Source organism: Nelumbo nucifera, chromosome 2 (genome assembly GCF_055504915.1).
Source record: "Nelumbo nucifera cultivar China Antique chromosome 2, China Antique-T2T, whole genome shotgun sequence".
Classification (NCBI taxonomy): Eukaryota; Viridiplantae; Streptophyta; class Magnoliopsida; order Proteales; family Nelumbonaceae; genus Nelumbo; species Nelumbo nucifera.
Window position 1 is genome coordinate 99,023,577 of NC_142650.1, and position 25,003 is coordinate 99,048,579.

At 36.9% G+C, this 25,003-nt stretch overlaps 1 protein-coding gene across 3 annotated transcripts in view; it reads right to left on the reverse strand.

The window, feature by feature from the left end:
* LOC104606275 (calcium-transporting ATPase 4, plasma membrane-type-like) overlaps positions 1-14,033 on the reverse strand; it is a 38,249-nt gene extending 24,216 nt beyond the window's left edge. For 2 of the 3 annotated variants that reach the window (XM_010271377.2, XM_088897191.1), the window contains exons 1-2: positions 6,474-6,969; positions 6,114-6,328 (exon numbers count right to left, since the gene is read on the reverse strand). In XM_010271377.2, the coding sequence (XP_010269679.1) occupies positions 6,114-6,287 (174 nt within the window). In that variant the 5' untranslated portion in view covers positions 6,288-6,328; positions 6,474-6,969. Of the gene's footprint in view, positions 1-6,113; positions 6,329-6,473; positions 6,970-13,191; positions 13,407-13,560 lie in introns of those variants that run through there. The other variant, XM_088897190.1, reaches the window with a different exon arrangement.
* Positions 14,034-25,003: the final 10,970 nt, after the last annotated feature.

The following is a 25,003-nucleotide window of genomic DNA, read 5'->3' on the forward strand; positions in this document are numbered from 1 at the left end:
AGGACTGCAGACTACCGGATTTTGCAAAACCTCCGATCGGCGGGCGGCGCTTCTTCCTGGATGGGCGGTGAGAAAAAAAAAAAAAAACTGCTCCAAGGAGGTGACCCGAAATACCCAAAAGTTTTCTTCTACCTACTGTTTACTTAGGACAAAAACGAAAGGGCAGGCAGAGACCAGATGCTCTGATACCATGTAATGCAAGAGTAAACAGAGGAAGACGAATTTGTTATATTATTCATCAATCTCGTATGTATATATACAAATTACAAATTCTATGTTAGGAAAGAAGACTAATCAAATTCCTACAAATCAGTCCTACAATCAAAGTAAATCATATCTCCCTAGTATTTACTTCCTATTTTAATTATACAGTCTGTAACAGAGATTTTAGGTTTTGAAAAACAAAATGGGTATGAAAAGTGCTATACTACAATTCATTGACTTTGCTAAGCTACTAATAGACAAAAGGTAAGTATTATGTTTAAGAACATGAAAAACAAAGGATAAAACAAGGGTGTATGAAGTTTTGATATCTTCCTTTCTTAATAGGAGCAAGGGGCCCATCAGCAAGGGATATCTTTTTACGATCAGAAAGAAGTTGTTATGAGCTAAATAGATTAGACATGCTGGTTATATAACTAGAAGCACCATAATTTATAATCTAAGGGCTTCTATGATTACCTGAAATAGTGGCATGGTTTATAAAAGAACAAATATCTGAGTAAGAATAGGAGAATGAGGAGGTTTTGCCTAAAACGTTAGAAGCTACAACTGTGTCTCCAAATGATTTATAAATCTCCCATACTTTTTCAAAATTTTCCTTTATAGATTTCCAGTTGTTCTATAGCTGACTTCTCATCACCACACCCTTTCTCACCCTTTAGGACAATAAACACATTTGCATTCCTAGTCTTCTTGGTCTTCTTACTACTATTGCTGGTCCAAAACCTTATTGGTAAAAGATGTGGATGTAATTTCTAGCAAGTATCCTTCGTATGCTTAGGCTTTTTACAGTATTCACATACCACTTCTTTCTTGTGACAACCAAGTTGCAGTCCACATCTCCTTTGATCCAGTTTTTCATGAAAAAACAAAACATATAGAAATTGACTCACTTTGTGAGAGAAAAAGTGATTAGTGGAGTGATAACCACTACATATGTTTAACACAAGAAGTCAATGGGTAGACTTGTTCACTAAAGGGTTGAGTCGAGGAAGAGTGGACTACATACGTAACAAGCTGGGACTATATGATATTATATACTCACCAGCTTGAGGAGGAGTGCTAGTGTCGACTTTATAGGAGTAGTTTAGTCATTTTATTTATGTTTAAAGTTGATGTGTAATGTTTATGTTAAGTGATGTGTCCCATACTTAAGTAGGGACCCTTGATCGATCAAGGGTCCGGTCTGGGTTGAACGGTCCGACCGTTCGAACCGAAGGGACAGTCCATTCTAACAAAAAAATTAAAATAAAAAACGGCCAAAACCGTTGAACAGTTCGAACTGTTAGAACGCCCGGGTCAGCAGTTTGCTAACCAAATCAAATACGGTTTTTCGAATCTAACCGTCCGGTCCGGTCCATTTTGGCCATTGGTTTTCAAGTAGCCCGCGTTTTCGAGTAGCCTGCGTTGTAACATGTAAATGTAGCCCAACCGAACTCCTGCAATTTTGGTCGTTAGACACAAACCCCATCTGTTAGCATTCCATCACTAACTTCAAAAAATTCTCACATCACTGTTTAAATTTCTTTAATGCCCAAACTACCCTTTTCTTTAATTTTTGAAATCATCAAACTTTTTTATACTTTGTACTTTCATTGTCTTTCCTCCGCTCCCCTTTCTCGTTCATTCATGCCAACACTCTAGCCATTTGACAGTATGGAACCGACGATGGTGGTTACAACGATAAACAGTTGGATGATGCGGTTGGTATTGGCATTGTACTTGACAAAGGCCCAGTCACAACAACTGGTGTTGGGATCCCATTGGATGGATGTAAATGGATTCCGTGAATCCAAGGCAACGGGCAGAGGAGGCGAAGGTGGAAGATGGAAGGAGTGCTTCGTAATCCGGAATTTGTTAACCTCTTCTCCTGTTTTCTCCTTAAAACGGTTAAATATTTTTTTATATATTGTTTTTAATATCAAAAACAGGGGAGAATGGAGAAGGAATCATGTTTAATGGGATTCCAACAGTTAGGATTCACGAAATCCAGAAACAAGGAAGAATGGAGAAGGAATTCCGTTGAATCGATGTAAATTGTATTCTCCTTATGCAAAAAAAAAAGGAATCGTGTTTAATGGAATCCTAGGAGGACCTTCAATGGATAATAGAGAATATATCTAGGTCCATCCACCTCTATTTCTTTGATTAAAATTCTAAAAATCAGAACACTAATTTCTTCCTAAATGGGTTGTTTTCTTTCAGAAAAAAACAGTAAACAGGACTCAAATAACCATCTCACCTAAAGAGCTACAACAGGTATCTCGTGAAGAGTTGCAGACTTGCAACCTAAGTTGCAAAGGCGCAAACAGTAAACCACTTGCAGACATAGATGAATGCGTGGATCGAACCATGAATAACTATGCACGATCAACGATTTGCACAAATACTGTTGGGAGTTACTAGTGCTCTTGCCCAACGGGTTCAAAGGGGGATGGAAGAAAAACTGGACGCAGGTGCATCCCTCTCCAACCTTCACTGACAAAACTTCACGTGATTCAAGTCTCATAGGTAATATATAGGGTAAATTTCTTAAAGAGGACGACGATGGAAGGTTCTGGGTTTGAAATGTTAGTGTTTGGACGAATCAACATTTCTTTTCCCTTTTTTCTGTTTTGTTTTGAAATTTTGAAAAAGAATAAAGAGTAAAATAGTCTTTTTTGTCATTTCTGTTATCGAAACACCAATTGTAAAGGAAATATTATTCAATTGTCAAAAATGGTAGGAGTATCGTTAGTCAATTTTCAAACAGTTTAGTCAATTAACTAAATTATAAGGATAGTTTAAGAAATTTATCCAATTCGACATCGAAAAGTTTTAAGAAAGAATGAAAATAAAAAAAAAGTTTAATAGATATTTTAATAATTTAATATTTTCATTATCTGAGTTAAGGGGTATTTGTCATAACATAAAAGTCCAAAGGTATTTTTCATAACATAAAAAAATTCAGGGGTATTTGTCACAGATCTCATAGTATATGGGTACTTGTAACAATTTACAAAAAAAAAGACTTATTTTCTGTACAAACAGATGGACAGATGGTCATACGACTAGGGATTACATCAGACTTTGGAGAACAGTTGTACTGGTGGGTGGTCAGTGGTCTAAAGATAACTTATACCTTTACGCGGTAGTTGACATTATTGAGGGTGGCATTGGATTCTTAACAATTGCATATGCAACCGGAGGTTGAAAGAAAAATGAAGGAAGTTGCCAAGAAAATTATAACAAGAAAGTGAGACAAGGACACATGAAGATCTGTTGGATCAAATTGGAATATAGAACATGGCTATCTTTTCCACACGTCATCTTTTCCACTCGTATCTCACTCTACACTCACCATTGTACCCCTTGTTTATGTTATGCAAACTTCTTGATTGAAAGAGCGATTCAACGACAATTTTCTAATAAAATATTTTAGCAATATGGGTCTTGTTTTTTTTCCAAAGTGCTAATTGCGAGATTTAATCCCACGTCAACGCTGGAACAAACCAACGAGCCAGCAATCGGTTGGGTCTTGCTGGAATATGCTCAGTTGCTCACAAGCCAATTAGTTAAATTATCTATAAAAAGTAACTAAATTTCGCTGAAAGAGACAATCCAAGTCCCATTAATTAAGGCATACGCCAACCAATTGAGGAAGGCATATATGCTCACTTAGACCATGGAGAACTCCATGAAACACATTGAGCAAGTATTTGATAATCTTTTAACACCTGCCTTAAAATACCCCCAGCCTGACGTCGTTAAAAAAAAAATTTTAAGACAAGATTAGAAACAACTTCTGTAAAACATGCTTGAGATTCCGGTTTACTGTTTAGCGGGCTCTACCGACAACTGAATTCACTTATTTTTTTGGGCAAGGGGAAATGGTTCGTGAATTCACGGTTGATGTTAAACGGAACCACCTCATAGAAAATGATAAAAAATTTAGGTGTGGCCTCTCATCATCGTGAATAAGGACCATCCTGTTTTTTAAAAGAAACAAAAATTTTCTCCGTCACTTGACGCAAGGGGGGCGACAACACTCATACTGGAGTTTTTTTTTTTTTTTTTGGAATTAAATACACATGACATCAATAACTTTGTTACATTGTATGATTCTCTCCAAGTATCGATGGTAATTTCGAAATCAGATTTGCTTCATATATAGCACTTCTCACAGCACATCCATTTGTCTATTGGAAATATTTTCTCATGAATGATAATACATAAATAGGGAAGATGTTTCCAATGCGTGGCTAAAAGTGTTGTAAGTTGGTGTGAAGAGTGTTCTCAATTTCGGATTTAATAATTTTTATTCATTGGGAGATGTTTCAATACATGGCTATAAGTGAGGACAAAATTCGGATTTGGATTCTATCTTATCAAATGGGTACTAGTTGACAGTTTTATTTAGTTTTTTTTTTGAGGTAAATAAAAAAAGAATTTATTAAAAAGAAACAAGAAAGGAGATTACAAAGGGTGATAAGGCATCAGCAAAAAAATAGAACAAAAACCCTGCCCCAACATTTTCCACAACTTAAAAACAAAAAACCACCAGGACAAAGCTCTCGAACCACCCACTAAAGCCCAGATTTGCCCATGCCAAAGCTCTTCTTGAACCCCCCTCAAAAAACCCCATCATCAGATACATTATTGGGTTAAACTTGATCCTCCCTAACCTATATATTGAATTTATTAAAATAATCTTATTGCTTATATATATATATATATGAACTTACATATTATATGTTGGGTTTAAGGATATTTTGATTTCAATTAAATAATTGAAAATTTTAATATTTATTCATTATTTTGCGTATTTATGGACCATAAAAGAAAATTCGGATTTTGGGCCCTACGTTTCTCAAAAAGATGAAAAAAGAATTATAGTCCCTACGGGGAATTCAGGCATATGATTAAAAATAAATACCCGAAAATGTTTCCAATTATGCAAATGCCGTGTGATGGATGAAAGGATGATTGGGGAAAGGGGATAGAGATCTGATACCAATTGAACGTTCCCAACATCCAAAAGAAATCCTAATTGGTTCATCTATCAATCACAAACACTTGAACAAATGCACCCAGAGTAAACAACTAAATAAACCAGTTGGTTGGTAAGGTCTCTTTTTCTGATCTTAGAAAGATTTTTGGGATTCCTGTTTGCACGTAGGTTAAGGGGTTAATGGGCTTGAGGATGAGAGAGAAAAAAAACTCGGAACATTAACAAATCCATTCTAGGGTGGAGTTAAGATTTTTAAGGGCAGACTGAATCCTATCCGTGGATTAATATTAAATTCACAGCAGGATGCAGTTTTATATTTCTTAGGTGGATTGCAGTCCACTTATCCCCAGTGTTCAGGCACAAGCTTTCCCAATTAACAGGATCTGGGAATTATTGTTCACATCTGCATCCCAGACATTATCGGGAGATGTTCCCAATATAAGGTCGGGAAGTGCTGTGGGGCGCCCCCACAGTAAATTCGAATGGTTGGGTGCCTGTGTTCCGGAAGCAGTAGCATATTAACGCATCTGCGCTATAATACAAACAAAGCACTTCTTCGACGAAGCCACCGGAATACGGCGGCATTCATTTCTGCTCTTTTCTACGGTTTCAGATTGACGCCCAACAATCTTGAAATCATGAATTTCGTTCTCGATTCGTAAGATATCACCGAAGAAAATTTCAAAGTTTTAGTTGAATCCCAGAGAATCTCAGACTTCGTCACTGTCATCCAACGTGAGCAGTTTGAATGCAATCTTGTTTCAGAGCCCACTGAAACCCTAAAATAATCGACACCACCTCGCCGCCCACCACATTACCATTTCATGCTCTAAAGCATCGATTAAGCCATACGGATCAATAAGATCGAAGTATAACAAAGCAGTACAGAGAGTGAACGCACCTGGATTTTCCGCCTCGCTTGTTCGGCTTCTGATCTCTTATCCAGATTCGCCGTGTAACGGAACCGCCTATGCCGGTTCCTCACCAGCGAAACTGCAGATCTCCACCTTCTTAGAGCCTCCTGCGAGGGGTGCTTGTGTTCGAGATCGAACTTTTCCTCCAACAACTTCTCCATTCCAAAAACCTACAGAGAAATCTCCAATTCTTCTTCCGCCTCTGTTTTCAACCAAATAAGAGAGAAAGTGAAAAACAACTCGAACTCCAAGTTTCTATAGATTGGCCCACGGCCATAGAAAAGGAGAAAAAAAAACACAAACGGAACGAGCCACCGATACCACTACTGACAGCATATGAAAATTACCTTAACAAATAATACTAAGGATTAACCACTGTGCAGGTTAAAGGGCGAAAACTGTTGCTGCTTCAATCCCTTTCTCGACTTCAAATTTATAGCAGAATCGATTGATCAAAAACAACAATCGCTGATCGATAATTATTGCATCATCAATCCGGCCGAAGTGTCACACCGCGATACTCGCCGCCGGTAATTCCAACTTCACGACTCTGTAATATCGTGTCAGAAACAGAAAATTGGATCTTCTGTAAATTTATTATTGGGAAAAAGTGCATATTTCTGCTGCTTTTTTCACTGATGGCCGAAACTATTGCCGACGTTCCTCCTCCCTAGAGTTGAGACAGGGATTGTTTTCTTCGTATGCCATGAAAATAAAAGCTTTTACTCGAAAAAATTCTTCAAATACATCGAAGCTATGCTCGTATGAATCTAATGAAGTTGTGGCTGTGCTGTCTAGTTAATAGAAGTCTTCATGGCGCAAGGTGATAGAATATGAATGAACCTGTAAAAGATAATGAGGAAAAAGGGGGTCGACGTGGTCACGCGCTTTTGAAAATTTGTTCAACGAGTGAGTCGAGTCAACGGTTTGGTTCGATTTGATATTTTATTGAATTGGAGTTTAGGATTTTCGTTTGGTTTATTGGATTAATATCTAAATTGAATGTATAAAATTATAAATATATAAATTTATAATTTATATAATTATAAATATATAAATTATGGGTTACCAATTCGAAAAAATCAGCTACATTGGGTTTGGATTCGGATTAGGTTAGGATTCGTTGAAAATTTGTTAAATTCCCAATTCAAGCCAGCTCAAGTTGTAGTTATTTGGGTTTAATGATCAGTTTAGGTTCAGGATCAGTTTAGGTTCAGCTCAAGTTGATACCTCTCCTGATATTTGTAATTACAACCACGTCCTCTGAACTTTTAAACAGTTGCAAATAGACCCCTTTTATTAGAATTCTCTAATAAGCCTGAATTGGGATGAGGTAACTAGACTAGGGCTTTGGGGTATGAAGACAATATATGTGTTATTTAGTTGCTTTAATAGTTTTCTAGAAAAAATATCTCGGACCACCTCAATAATGTTTGGGCCCACTACTTCCCATATTTTTTGGGTAAATTTCTGAAACCTCCCCTAAAGTTTTTGGTAGTTGTTGAAACCTCCCCTGAAATTTGTAAATTGAAATCACCTCCCCGAACTTCCAGAATACCCATGCAGTTATTTCGAGGCTGGTTTCTGCAAAAAAAAAAAAAAAAAAAAAAAAAAAAAACAAATACAAACTTTATGAAAACAAAAAGAAGAATCTAAAGATGCAGCTTTCCCTTTGAGCAATTGATGTGAAGAGAAAATTGCTAATAAATCAATTAAAAAAAAAAGAGAGAGAGATTGAAAGGGTTTGGACTTTGGGGTAAGGATCCATATGTAGAGAAAAGATTTAAGGCTGGCCTTTAACTCGTTAGGTTGCTCATCCATATTGGTCGAAGTTTTCTAAGGTGGCCAGTGCGCGAGGAAAAATCCTACCCTTGAATGTGTCATTAGGCTGGAAAGTGGCTTCTATGTGACTTCCATGGAATTTAGAAATGCTTTTTAATGCTTGTGCTGCTGTGCATAATGGCCTCCTTGCCTTTGCTTTTAAACGCTTAGGCTCTAGATGACTAGACAGGAGATTCTCCCCATCTTGTTTTAACTGTACTTCCTTGCCTTATATTTAACTCCAATGGGATGCCTATTTGTATTGGTAGTTGTCCTTGCAAATGAATTGATTACTGATTTGATTCGATTTGAATCCAATTCGTTTATACCAAATTCAAATATCATAGCAAATCGAATTTGAATCGAATTGGATACATTCATCGTTCAATGATCAATTTGATATATATGTATATATGTAGCTATGAATGTACAAGGAGTGGCCGTCTTAAAATTTTGTTAACCATTTCCCAAAGAAAAATTATTACTCATAAGGTATGACATAACCTGCCTTGCCATAGAACCCAAGAACATGACTCTTCTCTCAACTCTCTGAAAATTTGAGCATTGCCTTAAAAAAAACCATTATAGAGAGATTTTTCATCAATACCTTTATTGGTTAGGAGATCAGCACACAGGTTTTCTTCCCAAAGATTATGGGCCTGTTTGGCGTGTTTTTCTGTGTGGGCTTTCGACTGTTTACAAGTTGGGAAGATCGATTTTCGGTCTATTCCTATTTGGCTCATGGAATATCTAACTGCTAAAAGACGGAGCGCCGAAAAGACACGATAAGCCCATTTTGGGATGATTTCGGGAAGCTTCAAATGAATATTTCCATGTTTCTCACATTTTATTCTCGTGCGGAAAGACACGAAAAGACATGCATCTGTCAAATGTGCTTCGAGCTGCTCAGATCTTCATGCAAAAGCTCAATATGTCTTTTGCATGTCAGAATTACCAAAAGATCTTCCCAAAAAGATGCGCCAAGCGGACCCTATATATATTCATCCTTTGTACAAGACTTTTAATCCTACACAAGGATGTAAATAGAATTCTAATGACGATCCACCTTACCGAGCATAATATCTATAATTATCTTGTTGTCAACCTCTACTTCTTAAAATCCTTTTTCAAAACAAAGAATTAGGCCAATAGGCCATCATGCAAAGCTAACGGTTCAACTTGAATAGAAATGTAACTCCCATAAAAACAATGAAAAGCCAAAAAAGAGTTTCATAGGCTCAATTTATTAGGCAGAGTGCAAATACAAATATTTGCAGTGTAAATACAAGGTTTAAAAATACTATATACATGTTTTTTACACTCTTCCCAAACTAAGCCATATGTACATAACAACCCACAACCACCTCTTTCACCAGGGTTTCCAAGAAACCCATCTACATTTGTTTCATTTTAAAGCTTTGAAAGGAATATTGCTGATAGGGTTGTAAGTCGGGCTGGGTTAGGTCAGGTTAAGGCCAACCCTAGCCCAACCCTAAGTTCTAAACCCCAACCCTAGCCCAACCCTAAGTTCTAAATCCCAACCCTAACCCTAACCCAACCCAACCCAACCCGGAGTCAATTTTGGGTTGGGTTGGGCTCGGGTTGGGCCCAACCCAACCTTCTTCTCATCCCTTAAAACCTCATAGAATTTCTCGATTTTAGATCTTAATTCAACTCTCACTACATATATTAATCCTATGTTTCATTAGTATTTGTTTGTTGACTTTTTTTTTTGGTACAAAATTCAGAAAAACAAGTGTCAAAAATGACTTAGTTTATTATGAGTTATGACTTACGATAGATCTTTCTTATGCAACAATCAACATAGAGGAGATGAAGAATAAAATTTTCAAAAAAAAAACATAAAATAATGTTATTAAGATTTTAGTATTTCTTATTAGAATTAAGTGAAGTGATTATCTTAAAAGAAATACATGATACTATATGGTGGGGGCTATACAAATATCATGCATCTAAACAAATCAATGTATGTTATTTATTACAAATAACATATATTTATATATGACATGCACTATAGAGTCGGGTTCGGGTTAGGTTGGATTCGCTAAGGGGTCAACCCTAATCCAACCTGAAATAAAGTCGGGTTCATGAATTTCAACCCTAACCCTAACCCTAACCCAAACATCAACTCGACCCAACCTAACCCAACTTTTTCAGGTTGGGTTCGGGCCAACCCGGCCCAAGTTGCAGCCTTAATTGCTGAGCACTTGAACCAATAAAGAGTTTTTATCCATAGGAAAAATGGTAATAATGTTAAACAGATTACGGAAGTAACACCAAATTAGGACCCCATGACCCATTGCAGAAAACAAAAGGGATTGCGCTAGGCACTTAAGAGGCCAAATAATGAATGCAATTTTCATTAAGGAGGTTAACCTTTCAAACATTTTTATGCCAGCTAACTTGTCGTTCTTGATTTCTAATTAGCAAGGTTTTAAAAACTGATTTGGAAATGGAGCCACTTTGGCCACCGGTTTTTGGGTCAGCAGTTTGACCATACAGGTTGAACGGTTCAAGTGGTTTGGAATATTAGGGCAAATAATATTTAGGTGGTTAGTCATTTTTAAGAAAAAAGAGATGATTGTCAATTAAGAAAGAAAGAAAGAAAGAAAAATAAGGAAATAAAGGAAGGAAATAAAGAAAGGAATGAGAGAAAGGAAAAAAAAAGGAATGAGGGAAGAAGGAGGAAGAAGAGTAGGAACATCTGATGTTCACCGGCGCTGACGACAACGACAACGGAGGAGGATCTCTGCAATCTTGCTTCTCTCTCTCTCTCTCTCTCTCTTTGGGATCTTAGTGATCTCAGATCTGAGATCATTCTGCTCTCAGTCTCTCCTCATCTCTCAAGTTGCTCTGCATCTTTTTAAAACGCGAACCACTGTCTGGGTTGAACAAGTCAATGGTTCAATCACCTAGGTCAGTGGTTCTCTGACTAAGTAGTCAAAGGTTTTTGACCCAATAACAGGTCAAGATTGAAACGGAACCAGTTGTCTAAACAATTTTCAGGCCGAATGGTCTGACCATCCGAGTCAATGATAGTTTAAAAACACTTCTAAATTTGGTGTAGGCTTAATTGTTGGTGAAGATGCCATTTGAAATTGCTTTCTAGATGAATCTATCATCATCATCACCAACATTTCTTGTCACCTTAGAGCCAATTCGGAAACTCTGGGGACACTTTGGACGCTCTAAGGAGCCTCAACGCCACCTCAGCACCTCAGCATACTAGCGAATTGATCATGGATGAGTTAGAGACTTCGGCATAACGAGTGGCCTCCTGTTGGGATCCCGTGGACATGACCACGACCTAGCCGATGATCCACATTACATGGCAAATGACATCCTATACGCGTGGCTCTCCTAGTTCTCCGGGATCATGTCCCTTACTTGGCAGACCTGTCCTCCCGCACCGCACACTTTGAAACGGCCGGATAAGCCTTATCCTATGCGGACTCCTTGAAATGACCTCCGAGCGAGGCGGACGCATCTTACCGGAGATCTCAGGCAAAGAGCGTGAACCACATGTATCTCACATCTATATAAAAGCATCCCATTCATCAAAAGAGTTATGTGTGATTTAGCTCTCAAACACTCTTAGCTCTTTGCTTTCTAATTCTCAAATTTCTACACATCATTGACTTAAGCATCGGAGTACCCGCACCGGGAAAGAACCTCGACACTTTGACTATTTTCTTATAGTTCGGCCAAGCGACTTACTCAATTCGACGTCTGAGTTGTACTACAACAGGGAGCACCAGATCGCACATCATCAGATACATTATTGGGTTAAACCCAATCCTCCTTAACCTATATATTGAATTTATTTTAAGGATATTTTGATTTCAATTAAATAATTGAAAATCTTAATATTTATTCATTATTTTGCGTATTTATTGACCATAAAAGAAAATTCGGATTTTGGGCCCTACATTTCTCAAAAAGATGAAAAAAGAATTATAGTCCCCACGGGGAATTCAGGCATATGATTAAAAAGAAATACCCGAAAATGTTTCCAATTCTGCAAATGGTGTGTGATGGATGAGAGGATGATTGGGGAAAGGGGATAGAGATCTGATACCAATTGAACGTTCCTAACACTGATCCAAAAGAAATCCTAATTGGTTCACCTATCAATTACAAACACTTGAGCCCATGCACCCAGAGTAAACAACTAAATAAACTAGTTGGTTGGTAAGGTCTCTTTCTGATCGTAAAAAGATTTTTGGGATTCCTGTTTGCACATAGGTTAGGGGGTTTATGGGCTTGGGGATGAGAGAGAAAAAAAAACTCGGAACATTAACAAATCCAAGCCTACCCATAAAACAATCAGTGGGTAGCAAATTCCAGCCTAGAGAAAAAAAAAGGGTTTTTATAGTTCAGTCCACAACTAGGGTGAAGTTAAGATTTTTAAGGGCAGATTGAATCTTGTCCATGGATTAATGTTAAATTCACGGACAGGATGCAGTTTATAGGGAGACTCAGAGGGGGCTGCAATTTTAGATTTATGAGGTGAATTGCAGTCCACTTATCCCCAGTGTTCAGACACAGAGGGGGCTGCAATTTTAGATTTCTGAGGTGGATTGCAGTCCACTTATCCCCAGTGTTCAGACACAAGCTTTCCAATTAACAGGAGCTGAGAATTGTTGTTCGCATCCCACAAGGGAGCGCCCCACTATGCCCCACAGCACATCCCGACCTTGTATAAAGAACATCTATCATTGGGAGATGATAAGACATCATCGGGAGATGTTCCCAATATAAGGTCGGAATGTGCTGTGGGGCGCCCTAGTAAATTCGAATGGTTGGGTGCCTGTGTTCCGGAAGCAGTAGCATATTAACGCATCTGCGCTATAATACAAACAAAGCACTTCTTCGATGAAGCCACCGGAATACGGCGGCATTCATTTCTGCTCTTTTCTACGGTTTCAGATTGACGCCCAACAATCTTGAAATCATGAATTTCGTTCTCGATTCGTAAGATATACCGAAGAAAATTTCAAAGTTTTAGTTGAATCCCAGAGAATCTCAGACCTCGTCACTGTCATCCAACGTGAACAGTTTGAATGCAACCTTGTTAGTTGTTTCAGAGCCCACTGAAACCCTAAAATAATCGACACCACCTCGCCGCCCACCACATTACCATTTCATGCTCTAAAGCATCGATTAAGCCATACGGATCAATAAGATCGAAGTAAAACAAAGCCGTACAGAGAGTGAACGCACCTGGATTTTCCGCCTCGCTTGTTCGGATTCTGATCTCTTATCCAGATTCGCCGTGTAACGGAACCGCCTATGCCGGTTCCTCACCAGCGAAACTGCAGATCTCCACCTTCTTAGAGACTCCTGCGAGGGGTGCTTGTGTTCGAGATCGAACTTTTCCTCCAACAACTTCTCCATTCCAAAAACCTACAGAGAAATCTCCAGTTCTTCTTCCGCCTCTGTTTTCAACCAAATAAGAGAGAAAGTGAAAAACAACTCGAACTCCAAGTTTCTATAGATTGGCCCACGGCCATAGAAAAGAAGAAAAAAAACACAAACGGAACGAGCCACCGAGATAGTCAGTTACCACTACTGACAGCATATGAAAATTACCTTAACAAATAATACTAAGGATTAACCATTGTGCAGGTTAAAGGGCGAAAACTGTTGCTGCTTCAATCCCTTTCTCGACTTCAAATTTATAGCAGAATCGATTGATCAAAAACAACAATCGCTGATCGATAATTATTGCATCATCAATCCGGCCGAAGTGTCACACCGCGATACTCGCCGCCTGTAATTCCAACTTCACGACTCTGTAATATAGTGTCAGAAACAGAAAATTGGATCTTCTGTAAATTTATTATTGGGAAAAAGTGCATATTTCTGCTGCTTTTTTCACTGATGGCCGAAACTATTGCCGACGTTCCTCCTCCCTGGAGTTGAGACAGGGATTGTTTTCTTCGTATGCCATGAAAATAAAAGCTTTTACTCGAAAAATTCTTCAAATACATCGAAGCTATGCTCGTATGAATCTAATGAAGTTTGTCTGCTGCTGTCTAGTTAATAGAAGTCTTCATGGCGCAAAGTGATAGAATATGAATGAACCTGTAAAAGATAATGAGGAAAAAGGGGGTCGAGTCAACGGGTGACCGTGTTCATTGTATGGTTACCGCAAAACCAAACCTCTGCGGTTGGTGTTCTGCACTTGAAAACGGTTTGGTTCGATTTGATATTTTATTGAATTGGAGTTTATGATTTTCGTTTGGTTTATTGGATTAATATCTAAATTGAATGTATAAAATTATAAATATATAAATTTATGATGCAGAAAAGAGATGGGTTACCAATTCGAAAAAATCAGCTACATTGGGTTTGGATTCGGATTAGGTTAGGGTTCGTTGAAAATTTGTTAATTTCCCAATTCAAGCCAGCTCAAGTTGTAGTTATTTGGGTTTAATGATCAGTTTAGGTTCAGGATAGAGTCCTAATATTTAGGGCTGGTCTTGGTTTGACCGTTAACCTAGATATATTTAAAAAGAGATGGAATTAATGAGAGAGGAGAGACATTACAAACATTACTATAATAATATTATTAGAGAGAGTAATGATGGATTTTGATAAAGATTTAATTGACTTATTGTATTTTTAATAATTTAATTTAATAATAAATAACATGTGTGAAAAAAATATGGGGAAAGGGAGGTCTCCATGAACTTTGTGGTGAGAGGACCCTTCACCTCCCCTCTTTCTAATATAGATATAGAAGTGGTATGGAGCAAGGGTTGTGGCTGCTAATGGACTATAAGGGGGCATTCTTTTTTTTGGATTTTGAGAGGGGGAAAGTTGGTTAATGGGATTTTGGTTCCCATTGAAGAAGAAACCCATGTTTTTTTTTTTTTTTTCTTTAGATTTATGTGGGGATCAGGGAAAGTTTATTTTCTTGGGTATCACTTATCTAGGTAAGTGATACCCATCTCTTGGGTAAATAACTTTCCCACCTAGGGGGAAAGTTGTCAATACTTGAATGAGACAAAAATGATCCTTTTAATAATGGATTTTAATAGATAAAATGGTCATTGCCTTATTTATATGAGAAATAAAAGAACATGGGTAAATGCACTTACTCGGGTAAGTGTTTCGCAGGAAAAACTTACCCAGGTAACTGCATTTACTTGGGTAAATAATTTACCGAAAAGCGAGCGAGTCCTAAAAGTCCAAAACCTGATCCCATAACTTGCATCTGATTAATCGGGAGCAAGGTTCAAAGTTTTGAAAAGTATTGGGCCGTATCGGTCGATATGTATCATATTGGGAGCTTTCCAATATGCCCCTACAGTGGATGTTTTGGGTCAGAACATGGTTCACGGGGTAGATGGGCCTTAAACTGACCCCTTTGAACTAGATTGAAAAAGAAAACAAAAAAATGAAAAAACAAGACTCGATACAGGTCAATACACCTTATAGTGTATCGGATGTTTCAATATTTTGAACCTTGATCAAGAGACATATTATAGATTCAAGCCCTATATGGTTGGATGGTTCAATTTGAGTTTATCGGTTCGTTTGAACTAATTTACAACTCTACTTTTGTGATTGGGCTCTTAAAAGGGTGTTAGGTATTGTAGTGATGTAGGGGTATTGCATTTGTACTCAATTTAGGGGGTGTTCAATAGTTGGGTCCAAAAAAGTGTGGTCCGTTCTAGACTATTGGGTTCCACCATGATCAATTTGAAATGGTACGTTTTAGAATACACCACACCACACCAAGCATTCTATATTGTGGTTATGTGGTGTGTTCCAAAGCCTTAAGATTTGGAATACATAAACTATTATTAAAATATTTCAAATTATTATTTGATAGTTTTCTAAGGTGTGGTGGGTTCTGAAATACAATATTTCAATGTGGTGAAAATAATAAGATATTTTCAATTTCACAACACATCGTAATTCATACCAAAATCCACTTGTGTAAAAAATTGCCATTTTTTGTGGTGCGTTCTAAAACCAAGCAAAATGAGCTACAGCCACAGAATACCCCCTTAAACATTGAAAATCGGGGAAATGCAGTTTTGGTATATTAATACAATGCTGTAATTGCTTATTGTTGTTTAATACACGTACAGGTGTCACTAGGGGGGTGTTCTTTTTAGGGATTTTGAGAGGCGGGAAAGTTAGTCAATGGGATTTTGATTCCCATTGATCAAGAATCTCATGTTCTTTTTTCAGATTTATGTGGGGAATAGGGAAAGTTTATTCTTCCTAGGTGGGTAAATAACCTTCCAACCTTAAGAGAAAGTTGCCAAAACTTGAATGGGACAAAAATGCCCCTTATAATAATGGATTTTTATGACTAAAATGGCCATTGCCTTATTTACATTGGTAATAAAAGAAAATGGGTAAATGCACTTACCCATTACCTAGATAAGTAACTTGCTGAAAAATGAACGGGGCCTAGATGTCACATTAGAGATTTGCAACATGTAACTTCTAAATGTTTTTTTTTTTTTCTTTCAAAAATAACTCACATAACTCAAGGTAAAAATCAATATAAACAGTTGTATTTGAATCCATCCAACTAAACGGGATTTTGGTTTGGTAAAATCAAAACACTCATGTAGCATTTACATGGCAAACAAAATGGCTCAGCAATACCATGATGGCATGATATCAAATACACCCCAAATGCCCAAATGGGTCTTATTATATTTTTGGGTAATTTATTGATACCTCTCCTGAAATTTGTAATTACAACTACCTCCTCTGAACTTTTAAACAGTTGCAAATAGACCCCCTCTATTAGAATCCTCTAATAAGAGGTGCGAAATTGTCCAAAATACCCATGCCTGAATTGGGATGAGGTAACTAGACTAGGGCTTTGGGGTATGAAGACAATATATGTGTTATTTACTTGCTTTAATAGTTTTCTAGAAAAAAAATCTTGGACCACCTCAATAATGTTTGGGCCCACTACTTCCCATATTTTTTGGGTAAATTTATGAAACCTCCCCTAAAGTTTTTGGTAGTTGTTGAAACCTCCCCTGAAGTTTGTAAATTGCAATCACCTCCCCGAACTTTCAGACATAATTGCAAGTAGACACCCTCTATTAAAATCCTCTAAAAAGAGACATGAAAATGTCCAGAATACTCATGCAATTATTTCGAGGCTGGTTTCTGCAAAAAAACAAAAAAAAAACAAATACAAACTTTATGAAAACAAAAAGAAGAATCTAAAGATGCAGCTTTCCCTTTGGCAATTGATGTGAAGAGCAAATTGCTAATAAATCAATTAAAAAAAAAGAGAGATTGAAAGAGTTTGGACTTTGGGGTAAGGTTGCTCATCCATATTGGTCGAAGTTTTCTAAGGTGGCCAGTGCGCGAGGAAAAATCCTACTCTTGAATGTGTCATTAGGCTGGAAAGTGGCTTCTCGTGCGGAAAGACACAAAAAGACATGCATCTGTCAAATGTGCTTCGAGCTGCTCAGATCTTCATGCAAAAGCTCTCCCAAAAGGATGCGCCAAGCGGACCCTATATATATTCATCCTTTGTACAAGACTTTTAATCCTACACGAGGATGTAAATAGAATTCTAATGACGATCCACCTTATCGAGCATAATATCTATAATTATCTAGTTGTCAACCTCTACTTCTTAAAATCCTTTTTCAAAACAAAGAATTAGTCCAATAGGCCATCATGCAAAGCTAAGAGTTCAACTTGAATAGAAATGTAACTCCCATAAAAACAATGAAAAGCCAAAAAAGAGTTTCATAGGCATTAGAATTATGAGTTATGACTACCGATAGGTATTTCTTAGGCAGCAAACAACTTAGAGGAGATGAATAAAATTTTCAAAAAACATAAAATAATGTTATTAAGGTTTTAGTTTTTCTTATTAGAATTAAGTGAAGTGATTATCTTAAAAGAAATACATGATACTATATGGTGGGGGCTATACAATTATCATGCATCTAAACAAATCAATGTATGTTATATATTACATATAACATATATTTATATATGACATCCAACCCGAAATAAAGTCGGGTTCATGAATTTCAACCCTAACCCTAACCCAAACATCAACCCGACCCAACCCAACCCAACTTTTTTGGGTTGGGTTCAGGCCAACCCGGCCCAAGTTGCAGCCTTAATTGCTTAGCACTTGAACCAATAAAGAGTTGTTATCCATAGGAAAAATGGTAATAATGTTAAACAGATTACGGAAGTAACACCAAATTAGGACCCCATGATCCATTGCAGAAAACAAAAGGGATTGTGCAAGGCACTTAAGAGGCCAAATAATGAATGCAATTTTCATTAAGGAGGTTTACCTTTCATACATTTGTATGCCAGCTAACTTGTCGTTCTTGATTTCTAATTAGCAAGGTTTTAAAAACTGATTTGGAAATGGAGCCACTTGGGCCACCGGTTTTTGGGTCAGTTGTTTGACCATACAGGTTGAACGGTTTAGGTGGTTTGGAATATTAGGGCAAATAATATTTAGGTGGTTAGTCATTTTTAAGAAAAAAGAGATGATGTCAATTAAGAAAGAAAGAAAGAAAATAAGGAAATAAAGAAAGGAATGAGAGAAAGGAAGAAAAAGGTAGGAGGGAAGGAGGAGGAAGAAGAGTAGGAACATCTGATGTTCACCGGCGCTGATGACAACGACGGAGGAGGATCTCTGCAATCTTGCTTCTCTCTCTCTCTCTCTCTCTCTCTCTCTTTGGGATCTTAGTGATCTCAGACCTGAAATCATTCTGGTCTCAGTCTCCTATTAAAACGCGAACCACTGTCCGGGTTGAACAAGTCAATGGTTCAATCACCTGGGTCAGTGGTTCTCTGACTAAGTAGTTAACGGTTTTTTACCCAATAACAGGTCAAGAGTAAAACAGAACCAGTTGTCTGGACAATTTTCAGGCCGAATGGTCCGACCATCTGAGTCAATGACAGTTTAAAAACACTTCTAGGTTTGGTGTAGGCTTAATTGTTGGTGAAGATGCCATTTGAATTTGCTTTCTAGATGAATCTATCATCATCATCATCAACAACATTAGTTAAAACTCAGTTAGGAAGGAGTACAAATACAAATATATACAATACAAATACATATAAAATAATACAAATTAGAAGGTTTTGCACTCAACATATTTGCATTTGTACTCCTTCCAAACTGAGCCTATACAACAATTAGATTCCCTAGAAAATTGTTGAATGACAACATAAACATTTCCAGCTTCTTGGAAAGACCACACACCCTCTTGATTCAAAATCTTGTTTAAAGAAAAGATTTCACATTCATTAGCATCCATTTCTTGAATTAAAGCTCTAAAGCCCAACTTGTTATCATAGCAAAAAGAAATATCTCCTTTCCACAACCCATTTGCAAGAGTTAAACACCACCTCAATAATTTCCCTCATCTCTTTCCAAAATTTAAAACAAGAAGGAGGATTGATAAGATGAATAATAGGAGTGGGCGGTTTGATATATTTTGAATGCATGAAATTGGTCACCCACATGCATAATGCATCCTCTCTTCCAATAATTTCGAATCAGCTTTTAACCTGAAATCTTTGATTATATCAAACATAGATCAAATACTCATCCCCCTTCTTCATTAGCAATTTTTTGCCATCCTATCCAATGTTTCTTATTACCATATTTCGAAACTCCATATAAAATATTAGCAAACAATATTATATGAACCATGTAAATCACTGATTTTGGAGGTGATGCGCAATTCCTAGGACATGAATTAGTTGGCTTTTAGAGAACATCATAGGTCTCCCTCTACTAATAAAGAGCATTTGCATGCCAACCATCAATTTTAGTTTTGATTTCTTTTTTTTTTTTTTTTTTTTTGCAAAATAGGTTCAAAATCCTTCATCTGAACGTAGTTTTCTTTTTTCTTTCTTTTTATTTTTATTTTTCTAATTGGAGCTCAAAGATATATGAATGAGAAATGTGGTTTTCAGTAGGGCTGCAAATGGATTGGATAGATTAAGATACAGGCATATCCAAATTTGATTTGTTCAAATTGAATTCAAATCGATTCATATCCATCATATATCTAGAATATTCGAATCGAATTTGTACTATAATTGGGTATTAAATAGTATAAATAAAATAAAAATGAGTTAAAAATGACTTTAATATTATATTTTATGAACAAAATGACTTGAAAATTATTTGTATAAAACTTGAAACTATGACAATTTAGGCCCTATTTGATGAATAAGTACTTGTTAAAAGAAGTAGTTGTTTCTTCTTTGAAGTACTTATTTTAACAACCCTTAAGGTTGTTTGGTAACCCACTTTTCAAATCACTTATTATGTTTTTAAGCACTTATTAGGGTGGGAATGTTACGCAAGCTACTTTCCCCATAAGTGCTTATATTTACACAAATGATAATTTTAACCCTCACTTCACTCATACATATATACAATGCTTTTCACATGTGATATTATACATTTTAACTGAGAGCCCACGTGGACCTCCACGTGAATCCAATTAATAATAACAATAATAATAATAATAATAAAAACATGGGATAATAACATATAAGGGCAACTTTTGAGCCCTAATATCAATAAAAGTAATATGTTTTAAAAATTTTAAAAATTAGGTATTTTTCAAAATATTCCTTGGCATTGTCTGATCCGAACACCTTTATTCTTGTTCCAAACTGTGTCAGCACCATCTGGTGAAATTGCCTCACCAATGATGGTTTTTCATTGTGGGATCTCATCAAGTAAATCCAAGAGTATCGTGAGAAATCATCCACAAATAAGAGAAAATATCGATAACCTCCCATAGAAGGAACATGATAAGGTCCCCACACATCCAAATGAATAACATCAAAAGAAGAAGAATACCTTTTATTACTAGGTTTAAATGAATGTCTACAATGCTTTCTAAGTTGACAACCTTCACACTCTAGACTTGACAAACTAACAGACTCAAAAAGTTTTGGAAACAAAAGACTCAAAGACCCTGACTCACTATCCCTATTGACATGATGACTCTGATGAAGAGGAAGAACATCCAGAAGGTAGATTCCATTCACTTCACGACCACTCTCAATCGTCCTCTTTGAATTCAGATCCTGCAAAATACAATGACCAGGAGAAAATATTACTGAGCAGTTCAAGTTCTTAATCAAACTACTAACAGATAACAAATTAGTGCTCAATCTAGGAACATGAAGGACTAAGGGTAGAGAAATAGCATCACTAATCTTGACAGATCCCTTCCCAACAATAGGAACATGGGATCCATCAGCTGTGGAGACCCTATCTCTGCCAGAACAGAGCTGGTAAGAAGAAAAAATAGCAGAACTATGGGTCATGTGCTCAGATGCTCCAGAATCTATAATCCAAGGAGGTCCCTCCTTACCTGAAGAAGAAACATAATTTGCAGTGACGTGTGAACTACCTATGTGAGCAAAGGCAGTAGAGTGGACTCCACCAGTGCCACCTGTACCTCGTTGTCCGCTTGCTGCTGAACTGGAATTGGTTGTATCCCACTGGTTAAAAAGTTGCCCATACCTCTCAAGTCCAGCCCTTACTACAACAGCTGCAGCAGACTCCAGAGCAGTTGTAGTAGGAGGGGCCAGAATGTCACCAGTAACTTCCATGTGTGCATTTCCCTTCTTATTTTTTAGTCTAGTCGGTACAAGATGTGGGTGAAGCTTTCAACAAGTATCTCTTGTGTGTTTAGATTTCTTATAGAAGTCACAACTCAAATCTCTTTTATCTCCCTTCTTGATTTCACTGCCACCCCGATCAGAAACAGGATTTTTCATCATCACATCTCTCCTACTCTCCTCCCCTGACACAAAGGCATATGCCTGGGAGAGGGTAACACTATCCCTGGAAAGAAGATGTTGTCTTGCAATATCATACTCAGGATTAAGGCCAACAAGAAATTCAAACACCCTATACTTCTCTAGATGTTTCTGATAGGTGGCTGCATCCTTAGGGGTTTCCCAAGCAAATGTCTCTAAATGGTCAATTTCCTGCCACGGGGTTTTAAGGGTTGAAAAATAGGTTGCAATAGGTCTATTTCCCTGCCTTGTAGAAATAATATGATTTCTCAACTAACAAGCCCTAGCAACATTCTCCCTCCGTGAATAGGTTTCTGCAACCGCATCCCATATTTCTTTAGTTGTATTTGCCCATAAAAAATTTTTACCTATATGGGGCAACATGGAATTACACAACCAAATCATCACTATATAATTTTCCTGTACCCACCGGGAGTTGCTAGTTTCGGGTTTCACTTCCTCACCAGTGATATACCCTAATTTCCCATGAGCACTAATGGCCATCTTTGCAGATTGTGACCATTCTAAGTAATTTGCACCATCCAACCTAACTGTAGTAATGGTCTCAGTCCCGAAAAAGGTTTCCAACACCTCCTCTCACTGGTCTCATTTCACTCCCGAGCTTATTTTGAACTCCGTGACCCTCTATGCTTCTAAAAAATTATAAAGAAAATAACTGAAATATGTAACAAGATCAAACAAAACACTTCTGAAACCAACAACACCTTTCTGGTCTCCTAGACTGTCTTTCCACAAAAGATTCCTTTTTTGTGAGACGGGAGAAGAGAGAGAAGAGGCAACCACTCTCTCTAGAAGCCTCCAAATCAAGCAGGACTTGAACCGCCCCTCACAAAAAACTCCAAGGAACCCTAAAAAATTAGGGCGCCACTTCCTAGGTCAAAATTGAAGAGTCGAACAGAAACAGGCTCTCTCCCTTTCTCTAGTTTTTCCTGATTTTGATGAGAAACCCTAGACCAGTTACAGGGCACACAGATCCACCAAAAAATCAAAAAACTTGGCTTACCTGAGAACTTCGATCAGCCTCTTAAATCACTATGCAATTGGCCGATCTAGGGCTACATGAGGAAACAACTCAAGGAACCTTCGGCCTGTTCAGATACCAAGTAGAAATCACTAATTGTAGATTTAGTTGAATTTTTGTAAAAGAAAAAGGGGAGGAAGATAAAGATTTCAGTAGTAGAGAAGATAAGAGAGGGAGAAAAGAGTAGGAAGTCAACCTGGATTCTTAAAATTAACCCTAGCCGCCAACCCCTCATTATATTTATACTTAACTTAAAGGATGAACTAATGGGTCTAAAGCCCAACAACTTCCTAACTAAATAGCTTAAAATAAGAATAAAAAACAACTAGGCCCAACTCAACAATAATTAATTATTATTTATTTTTTTTATTCTAAAAATAAAAAATAAAAATATATATTAAAGAAGAAATTTCAATTGCTCTATGGATATGATAGATAAATCTATAGATCTAAAACATATTGAGTCTTTATGGGCAGAGGAAAAACTTCATTCTCAAATTTTTTGTTAATTTATATTTCCCCAAATATTTTCATGAAATTTAAATCTATTGATAGCACAAAAAAAAATTATGATTTTGAGTGTAAGAAATGTAGATCAACATAAATTTAAACATTCAAGAAAAATATCACAAGATATTATAAAAGATTGAAAAAAATTACCTATTTTTGCCATATTTTTTAAAAAATTGAAAAATCTTTACAAAAATTAATGATTCACACTTGTTTCTTGCAGAATTTTGCAAATCTAGCACTCTAGGAATGAAGTTTGGAGTTTTAAAGTCATTTTGGGGTGAAAGAAGGCTTATTTTGGGGAAAAGAAGCTTGCTTTCCCCCTTTATTTTTCTTTAGTTTTTTGTCGTATCTTTTTTGTCGATACGCTACTGATATGCCCCCGATACAGGTCCAATACACATGAAAAAAGATGAAACGTCCGATTTCCATGCATATCCTGTATCGGTTTTTAAAAGATACAATACAATACACCCCGTATCAGGCATATCGTATCAAAATTTAAAACCTTCTTTTTGTGTGTGTGTGTGTGAGAGAGAGAGAGAGAGAGAGAGAGAAAAGTGTTCTATGTTGTGAATTGTTTGTAAAATAGATTTAATTACACCAATTTTATAGATTTTGGAGAGCCACCATGAAAAGGAACAAGTCTATTTGAAGAAACTCCCTATACAGTGACATATTTGAATTATGTAACTATTTACATTTGCTTAATAGTTAATGACTATTAACATTTAAATGATGTCCCTTGATCATACTTGACCAAATAGTTGCCATTGGATTTAATTTAAAACACCCACAACCATATTTTAGCCTTCCAAAAGTATTCCATCTCACATATGTGTGAATTTGTGTGGTTTGAACCCAAATCAAATATAATTTGTAACTGCTAGTGCACCTGCAATTGTGATTTGCAACTATGGTATATAATTGTGATGGCAATCATTCTTGTGATAATAATCTTACCTATGGTTAGAATTGTGATGATCATCTCACTTGTAATGGCCATCTCACTTCACCTTGTCTAAAAATATATAGCCTCTTTTATGGGACCACATAGATGCACGCGAAGGCACTTTTGCACTGCACACACACACGTAAATGCATGCACATGCATTGTATGGTAGCAAATCTCTATACTCTCCTCTCCATACTTCTAAGGCCTTGTTCATTCACTGGTATTTAGTAGGGGTAAGTTGGTCAATAGGTAAATTGATCATGATCCTCGTGTTCATTTATTGGTATCAAGTAACTAATACCCTCTTGGAAGGTGGGTAAGCAACTTGCACATTGATAATGGTCTCCTTGCCCACCTCTCTCTTTACCCAAGTAACTTGTATCACACAAGAACACTACCACTGAACTTACTCAAGTAAGTTCTACCTAAGAAACACTTGCCCAAATAAACACACTTACAGGTAAGTGAAAACAAAACGGGGCCTAAGGAGTGTACCCATATTCTTTTGTTTACTCGTATTCGTACATCTTTTGTTTACCTAGGAAACACTTGCCTGAATAAACACAGGTAAGGAAATACTTACCCTGGTAGGTGTGTTTTGTCATATTCTTTTGTTTCTCAAATAAGTTACACAATGGTCATTTTACCCATAGAAGTCATTATTAAAAGAGTTAATAGGCAATTTTGTCCCATCATCATATATGGGTAACTCGAAATGTTAT